This window comes from Anneissia japonica, unplaced genomic scaffold (genome assembly GCF_011630105.1).
Source record: "Anneissia japonica isolate Jap-2015-1 unplaced genomic scaffold, ASM1163010v1 scaffold6417_len956965_cov193, whole genome shotgun sequence".
Taxonomy (NCBI): domain Eukaryota; kingdom Metazoa; phylum Echinodermata; class Crinoidea; order Comatulida; family Comatulidae; genus Anneissia; species Anneissia japonica.
This window is the reverse complement of record NW_022713977.1, coordinates 390,416-400,061: the sequence shown is the minus strand read 5'-3', so window position 1 is coordinate 400,061 and position 9,646 is coordinate 390,416. Positions and strand designations below refer to the sequence as shown.

Here is a 9,646-nt window from a genome sequence, read left to right as displayed (position 1 = left end):
ATGTCTGAAAATATATTTTTTTGTTCAAATTTTCAATTGAAAGTTAGGTTTTTTCTCGTTATAATTTTACATAAGAACTGATAATGTTTATAAATATAAAAGTTTATTTTTTTTTAAATATTACGTTTTTAATTTTATTTTTTTTTAAAATATATTCTTTCTCTTAAGGTCTGTCCACACTACAGTATCATATTTTATGAGACAAATAAATGTGATAGGCCCATATTTGGGTGTAATATGACATCATGCCCATATATGGGCACATCACACAAATCATATTTAACTTATTTTGATATACAAAGTAAACAATATAAAAAATAGATTTTATTTTTTAAGTTTCTTTCTGGCTCCACACAGGTGGTATACCTTGAAGAATAACTCTTGTATACAACCTTGTATATCTTTGCTCCAAGTAAATTTTATGCAAACAAAATACTATAATGAACAATAGACAGAGTGACAAAATGGCTGGCTGATTTGAAACATAAAGAAAGTGCGATAAATATAAATAATCAGGGGAGGTTAGACTAGCCCGCAGCATAACAACGCCTCCTGGATTCACCGTAACGGAAATTATATCATCCTTGGAATAGCGACCTAACGTCTTATGCTCAAATAAATCCCGTATGTAGTAGAAGGTGGAAGAGTTGAGGCCTAGCTGGTGCAGCGTGAGGTGTACAGTTTGTGGAACGCTGGTGCTACGACTGAATACTGCTACAGCCTGAGAGTCGTTAACAAGTGGCTTTGACCATACTTCAGTGTTTGTCTCAACTTGCTAGAAGAAAAGAAATTAAAATTTTATTAAAGTATGAATAATAAAAATAAACAAAATCCATAGGGAATTGTGCAAAGAAAAAGTTATAATTTCATTACCATTATCATTATCACCAGCTGTCAACTATCATGATCATCATTACAAGTATTATTATCATTATTTCAAATTATCATTATTCCTGTCACTGCCTCTGCTGCCAGCATCAATCATCACAATCACTACCACTTCCCCATAACCACATCATCACCACCACCCTATAACCCACATCATCACCACCACCCTATAACCCACATCATCACCACCACCCTATAATCCCCATCATCAACACCACCATCCCATAACCCCTAATCACCACCATCCTGTAACACCCATCGTCATCACCACCCCATAACACCCATCATCATTACCACCCCATAACACCCATCATCACCATCATCATCATAACCACCCTATAACCTGAATACCACCACCACCACCCTATAACCCCATCATCACCCCATAACCCTACCAACACCACCATTCCATAACCCCATCATCACCATCACCGCCACCACCCCATAACCCCATCATTACCATCACCACCACCACCACCCCATAACCCCATCATCATCATCATGACCACCACCACCACTCTCCCATAACCCCATCATTATCACCACCAACATCTCATAACCCTACCATCACCACTACCATCATTTATACACCAATATTACCTTTATTATCTTCTTTCCCATAGCTCCCAGGCTGTCTTGATTCACCTCAATGACCTCTTTATTCAAAAGAATATCTTTTGCCCAATCAGAAATACCCCGAAGGTCATTGGACATGAGAAGAGGTGAAGCTAGTATGCACCACATTGCCATTTGTGTTTTGGATTGGTCAGGACTCAAAGAGAAGTCTCCAATGACCAACTATAAAATTTAACAAGATCAAGAAAGAATAGAATGAATGTTATATAATCTTACTCTTGTGAAATGTTATAATTTCTTTAATGAATAAAAAGTGTAGCCACGTTAGTCTGTTACAGAACAATTTTTTACAATAAATGACAACAGCACTTTTGAGACTAACAATATAGAATTTATTCTCTAGTTTTCGTCCACACAGTGGGATTTATCAAGAAACTGTGTATACTACACTTGCACAGATATACTCTATGTTGTGCTGGTGGAATTCCTCTGTAAAATTCTCCTGTAAAATGGTGGAATATGTTAAGGTTAATCATGAGTTTGTGTTCCAAACTACCCATCCAACTTTTCAGGGAGTTGGTAATAGGACCTACGATGACCAATGGCTGATAGCAGTCTCTCCAATAATGGACTATGTTTAGAGACATTTTGACCTAGTTTCTGCAGTATATTCATGCGCCTATCTAGAGCCTATTTTTACTTTGCTGCTTTAAACTTCTTAATAGCAATAACATTTTTTTGTCACAACGTTCATTGATATTTACTTTAAAATTACTATTATTTTATGGAAAAAGTTATTAAATTATCACTACCCCCTATTGTTTATGGAGCAGTCCACTTCTTTATGGTATGTGAATGGATGAAAGTTTTGTGAATATTAGGTCCAATATCCAAAACAAGTCAATGGCATAGGGATGGGTTTTGTTTGCATGGTTTACTATTATGATAGTATAAGACATACTCAAAGTATCGAAATTCACACCATCCTGTCAGGATTAATAATATTAATATTAATAATTTATTATTAATATTTTGACATTAATTACATTATCAGTTAACTATTATTGTATGGAAAAAGTTGTTAAACTATCACTACCCCCTACTGTCTATGTGGCAGTCCACTTCTTTATGGAATGTGAATGGTTGAAGGTTTTGTGAATGTAAGGTCAAATGTAAAAAAACAAGACAATGGCATAGGGATGGGTATTGTTTGCATGGTATTCTTGCTACTGTATATTGCTTGTGTACTTGCTCTCTTGTAACTAAATTTATAGGAAGTGTAGACCTGTTATTCTTTAAATTAAGGTAGGACATATTGCTAATGATCGGGCAGGGAGAGAAATAAGACAACCATACAGCTACTACTGTGCCCAAGAATTACCTGGTGACCAGTACTTAAGCCTTGCAGGTATTTAGTAATGTATGTACTATTCATTCGCCTGGTGGTTATACACTAGTTACTATTTACCTGGTAGATAGTTACAGAACGCCTGAGTAGATACTAATGAGGTACAGTAATACGTGCGATTTATGATCAACATTATGAAAGTTTTTTACAGCAAACGTCGTTTTTGTATACGCCTGAAGGGTAGAATTCGACGGGAAGTTTCATGAACTTATTTATAGAGCACAGTTCTTAACTATTTGTAGAAGCTGATTTTCTTTAATTTTTCTAACTTAAAATGTCTTTGAGGTGAAAATATAATACATAGAATGTACATCATTACAAGCGCAGTAATACTTTACCATATCTAAATCGTTGAAACTTCCTGGAGCTGACACTGATGAAAAGACATCCTGATTAGCGGCAGTGTAGTCAATTGTGGCAATGACAGAATCCCAGGAATCTTGAATATCTGAATGAACACGCCACGTATTACAGTATTTAGCAATCATCTGATAATTCGACTAAAAAAATAATATAAATATAATTTTGGTTAAAATATGTACAATTAAAAAAATACATATAACTAACACCGTGCATGATTTGAGTGTTGGATACAGTAGATTTAATTAATAGTAAATGAGATGAGAAATGGCAACAGTTGTCATAATATACAAACAACCAAGCATTTCAACATGGTTTGGCCTCTCATGGGCTTATCAACTTGATAACAAAACTAAACTAGAACCTATAGCTTACTTGCAGTTCTCTTGTACACAGTAAAAGGTCTGACAATAAGCAAAAAAACTTATTATTTCCATGTCTCTCTGGAAATTAATGGATTTTACAGATTTTATAAAAGTGTATATATCTCAATTTTAGAAACCCTGTCTAAACACTTTTTGAAAACATCCATATCATAGGCATGTTTAAGCCTCTTTCACACAGACTAACATTTCTTGGTATACTTCTGGGATAGCATTACATGTTGCACATAAACTGTCCTATTATATTGTAACTTGTGTGTATATATTTGTATATGTTTCGTTTGGGTTGAATCTCTTCTTGTAGAGTTTTCCTCTGTTATAAATGTGAGAACCAATAAATCTTAGCTAAATCTAAGCTGGGAGAGTACATGGGTATATCCTGAAACATTCTTTATAAAATTCAAAATGTGTCCATTGGAAAGGGTGTCCACAACTTATGACCAAAGCTGAAAGCCACTATGTCAAGTGATGCATAACCAATCAGAGATGAATATCTTTAGGTGCAATTTTTATGAAGCACTCCAAGTTGCACTGCAAAAACAGTACTCACAATTATTGTTTAGGCTCCTAACCTACATCAATGGTGCAATTGTAGAATAATGCTAGGCTAGGCCAACTGTTTTTGTTCTGTGAGAATAGGTTGCAGGAAATTATATCCTTACATTAACCTGGAGCTTTTTTAAGACAATACCATTTCAAAGTAGCTTAATGCAATGATGCAATCCTGAATATGGTACCAGACACTGTGAGAACCCTGTTAACACCTTTAAAATTAAATATAACTGAACAAAAGCCTTTCATCTAACCAATCTTTTAACCTTTTTTGTGGTTCTTTTTAGTTGATTGTTTGAGACATTTTGACTGTGTAAACATCTGAAGTGCTACACTGACTTTGACTCTTTGTAAGCTATTTCAGGAATTGTTCAATATTAGTTCTAGTATATTTCGCAATCAAATTTCTTTTATATTCTATCAGTTGGTTCTGTCTGGGATTGTCTGTACATTGGGGAGATAGGTACTGTATATGAGAGATTGAGAAGGGCAGGGAATGTTGGAACGACTTTGTGGGATAATGAGGTGTTTGCAAGCTATCATTGAGACAGTACCAACTTTTTTACAAATTATTACAAATTGCAGGGTCCAGAGATATCCAAAAGGGGGGGGGGGAACCCCCAAAAGCGGGGTAGATTGAGATAACACTAGTCTAGGGAGTCCGTGGGCATGCCCCAGCAAAATTTTTGTGTTCTAGGTGGCCTGAAATAACCTCTGAGGTGTTTTGGGCAATCAATTTTCTCTTTTTTTCTTTTTAATTTTTTTTACCTTCCAAAAGGAGGGCTGTGGCCGGCCCAGCCCCTAAATTGGAATTAGTCAAGAATCCATCGCAGGGCTCTGTAAAACACCATCTTCTCTCCTCCCTCCTCTAGGGAAATAAGGGATGATTAATTTCCGATATGAAAGATCGACGGCATTGAATAATTTTTTGATAAGAAGGAAGGGTAAATATATTACCAGTTTGAATAATAAAATTTCCCGTTTTTGGTTGAATTAGTTGCTATAGTGCTATAACAACTCCCCAATTGAATGAAGTCTTTTTGTACAGTAACGTAATAATAATAATAATAATAATAATAATAATAATAATAATAATAATAATAATAATAATAATAATAATATTATTATTATTATTATTATTATTATTATTATTATTAATAACAATAATAATAATAATAATAATAATAATAATAACATGCGCTAAGTTGAACTTAAGGGGAATACAGTATATCTTTTGTGTCATTTTCTCCTTAACATCCTTTTTTAATTGTTCTCTAATTTCTCAATTGTCTAAGTTCCCCTTAAGGTAGGTTTTAGTAACATAATAATAATAATAATAATAATAATAATTCTTTATTGGTCCTCATTCTAATAGAAAATCGGAAATTCGACCTTGGCCCCATGGTGACCCATGGCAGCCACAGTGCAGCGCCACCCAACTTCAATTTTATATCTCGTTGTTTAAAATAATTTCCAAAAACCAATGTGGTCCCTCCAACACAGGTCTACCTGTTGGAGGATGCCTTCTTCTTCCTCGTTGGTGTCTCCTTTTCTAATTCTTTGAATTTTTGTTATTTAATGCTTCTTGAAATTTGATTTATATAATATTATTTTTGAGAAGGAACTATTATATATTCCATTTTGTAAATTTTTGTTATTAATTTCAGAAGTAGATACTTTTGTGAGTTGTTTTTAACACTGAGAAAGAGGAAAATAAATGTTTTGATGATTTGATTTGATTTGAGCTGAGGCTCCATGATTAGGTGAGGGAGCACTCGCTCGCAAAATAAGGTGAATCTTATCTACTTGAACATGAATTTTTGGGTTGACACTGGGGAGGGGGAGGCGAGTATTTTTCGGGAATTCCCCCACACCACTGTTTACCAGTATCTATGTTAGAGTCACCTGTTATGTATTGATCATCTCACCTGAGTGACTTTCGCTGGCCATTCACAGGTGTACAAAATGTGTCTACCAGTAGCATTCAACAACCTGCTAACATTTTTGAATCCTGAAAAACAAAAAAAAAAAATAGAAGTGACACCCATATGCTGGGTTTATCAAACATTTTGACCTCAGTAGCAAAATTGATCTCACTCCTCAAATGTATACAGCCACTGCCGCTCATACACCTAAGAAAATTTATAATTAACATGTATTTGAGGCTATACACTTCACGAAATACAAGATAGTAATACTGTACAAGATTTTTCAATTTAAACAAAAACTAGTGAATTTAATATTACAAGCTTAAATAATCTAAAAAATGCCAAAAAAAACCCCCCCAAAAAACAACTGAAATACATCGTTTTTAACTAAAATAAAGATAAAGACATTGCCAATTGCCAAACTTTTAAGTAACACAAATTTTAGTCTCTTTACATGAAGGTTAAGTATTATTGCAGTGAAAAGTCTTTAGATTGTAGTAAACATATTATTGAATTGAAACTTATTTCATTTTTCAAAATGATCAATTCAAAGGTTTATTTCAATTTTGGATGTGTTTTTCCTTAAGTTTTTATGTACAAATATCATACACTTACAATCTAATCAAGATAATTGCAAAGACGACTAAAAATACTTTCTGTGTTTCTAATTATACAAGTTTAAATTGGGGAAGGACTCTTGTGGTAGGTATTGAACTGTGTACGCTATTGAAATGTTTAGAAATGGCTTAGTTCTTAAAGAATGCCTCCAGTCAAAGAGCCAAACCATGTATGAAATTAACACAATAGATGTAAATTGTTTTCGTTTCAATTGAAAGGATGTTCCAGTGTAGTTGACAGAAAATGTAGTTGTGCCATGGTAGTCACAAAATTCACAGGGCAGGTACATTAAGTTCATTGGAGGTAGAAATATCCATCTTACCCTGTTTAATAGGTAAGTGTGATAAAAAAATTACAGACATCACTTTTCACTAGAGCTTCTGTCAGTCTGTTCCAGTGAGCCCCTACTTTTGGGGCTTCAAAATGCTGGAGAATGGAGCAGTTAAAATGATTTTTCTGTTTTTTGTTCTTTTAGATGTTTTCTTTGTTAGAATATATTTTGTATTTATGGATAATCCATAGATATGTTTCTTTTTGTTCATGTAAAGGACATAGGTAACTTTAGGACTTACATTATTATTATTATTATTATCATTATCATTATCATTATCATTATCATTATCATTATCATTATCATTATCATTATCATTATTATTATTATTATTATTATTATTATTATTATTATCATTATCATTATTATTATTATTATCATTATCATTATCATTATCATTATCATTATCATTATTATTATTATTATTATTATTAATATTATTATCATTATTATTATTATCATTAATATTATTATTAATATTATTATTATTATTAATATTATTATTATTAATATTATTATCATTATTATTATTACTATTATTATTATTATTATTATTATTATTATTATGAGTTGGAATAGTCTGGAAAAAGGCTCCAAATGCTACATTTAATTATTAATATGTCTTTTTATAGAGTGATAAGTGACTACTGTAACAGTAGTCACTTATCACTCTTTTTATTTATTTTGTAAAAACCCTAGTTGCCTAAAACTAGCAGTCATGCAGGGGCCCAGTGGACTAGAGTGACAGGTCTGAGGAGCCCTAGTACATAGCTACGTCTACAATATCATATATTCGTTCCAAAATATGCAAGTCTTCTTGTTTAATGATATTAAATTAGATATGGTTTAAAAAGTATTATCCTCATTTAGGTTGGACTGTTTACATAATTGTATTAAGAAAACATAAACTTGTTGAGAAATGAAATCAAGTGAACAAAATTCACAGACGTGTCATAAAACAATTATTTGGTTGATTACTTTGAATGAATTTGAGTGAAAAATTTGCAGCACTAACCAGTGAAGCTTTGTTGTTGCTTTTTAAATACAGTGTGCCAGGCACTTGTAGGCCTTCATCCCATAATCATAAGTATTTCAACAGACCCCACCCACCAACTGGTTGTAATGCTCTAAAAATTGAGTGGTAAATAATTTTAGCATGAGCATTTTGTATAATTATATTTCTGTCCTTGTTGATGCATGAATGTGGAATATAAGTAAATGTAAAAGGCTCTGTTGATTATTTGGTATGATAAAATTTACTTTTAATGTTAATGCACTGTTCATATAATTATACAATAATTATATAAACATAATTATATAATTATTATATAATCAAACCATAATAATAAAAATTATATAATCATAATTATAATTATATTATTATATAATTATAATAATAATATTATATAATTATAATAATTATATTATATAATAATAATAATAATAATAATAATAATAATTATATCATTATTATTAATTACATAATTCTGAGACAAATATCTGTGATTGCCCCATAGGAGCTATTAAACAACTAGAGTGCTGACAAGGTGACGAAGCAATGCAGAGTTTTGTATGTGTACCATCCAGGATGGCCGCCATAGGACAGCACCACCTTCAGGCTATTATATACATATTATAATCATAATTAAGCCCTCTAACTAGCTATTTTTTCATTAATTATTATTATTATTATTATTATTAATATTAAATTATTAAACTATTGTAGCCTGGGAGAGGCCAAGTGGTGTATCTTATTTCAAAATAAAGTACAGTATTAAGGAATCACAATTTAATCGTGTACATTACACCCATACATTGCAACGCTTGAGTTTCAACATACGGGTAACTTAGTTGTAACATTCATGTGTTGAGGGCGCCATTGAAAACGATGATGCTTAGGTGAATTTTGATTGGCAGCCATCTTGGGTGGTACACACACAGCTCTGCATAATTTGAACATCAAATACATTGTAGTTTAAGCGTTTTATATTCTTATTACGCCTCTATGGATTGCCCAAATATGGGTTTGAATGGTGATGTCACACCCAAATCATAAGTATTACATGAGACTAGATTAGACAGCTTGAAACATATGCCAATATATCAATTTCATCATTATCATAATCTACGTTTTGAGTCTTTGTCCATTTTGGTGATGGGTTGGACTTTTCTTAATTTGATGGTAGATCCCCAAGCTACTTAGTCCTGAGCCAATTACTGACTATGACCTTTTGCCCTAAGGTCGCTTTAGATCACTTCCTCCCATGTTTTCCGAGGTCTGCCTCTACTTTTTCTACCTTCAACCTCAATACTCCTGCATCAGTAAACCCAGTTACCCTCCTCCATCCTTTAATTATGCCCGAACCAAATTTTTCTGATCTGCAAAGTTCTAATGCCTTCATTGTAGTTTATATAGGAACTATGCAAACAATGATAAAAATATTAAAAGATTTAAATTGTTGAAAACATGAATCTTAAAAATCTTATAAATCTTAAAATTTCTTTTACAGAACTGAGGAAAAAATGTGGATCAGTTCCTCCAGTTGGGCTGAAGTGGTTGTAGTGAGTGTTGCCATTTTGCAATATACTTTAGCTACACGGA

At 32.5% G+C, this 9,646-nt stretch overlaps 2 protein-coding genes across 9 annotated transcripts in view; one reads left to right on the top strand and one right to left on the bottom strand.

The window, feature by feature from the left end:
- Positions 1 to 216: 216 nt before the first annotated feature.
- LOC117108823 (alpha-N-acetylgalactosaminidase-like) overlaps positions 217 to 9,646 on the bottom strand; it is an 18,649-nt gene continuing 9,219 nt past the window's right edge. For both annotated transcript variants that reach the window (XM_033250970.1, XM_033250969.1), the window contains exons 5-8: positions 6,096 to 6,178; positions 3,211 to 3,372; positions 1,489 to 1,686; positions 217 to 775 (exon numbers count right to left, since the gene is read on the bottom strand). In XM_033250970.1, the coding sequence (XP_033106861.1) occupies positions 332 to 775; positions 1,489 to 1,686; positions 3,211 to 3,372; positions 6,096 to 6,178 (887 nt within the window). In that variant the 3' untranslated portion in view covers positions 217 to 331. The remainder of the gene's footprint in view (positions 776 to 1,488; positions 1,687 to 3,210; positions 3,373 to 6,095; positions 6,179 to 9,646) is intronic.
- Positions 2,673 to 9,646, top strand: part of LOC117108825 — an 11,701-nt gene continuing 4,727 nt past the window's right edge. The window contains exons 1-2 of one of the 7 annotated variants that reach the window (XM_033250973.1): positions 2,687 to 2,872; positions 6,932 to 7,047. The gene's annotated coding sequence lies outside the window, so the exon portion shown is untranslated. Of the gene's footprint in view, positions 2,974 to 6,931; positions 7,048 to 9,646 lie in introns of all 7 variants that reach the window. The other 6 variants (XM_033250972.1, XM_033250974.1, XM_033250978.1 and 3 more) reach the window with 6 other exon arrangements.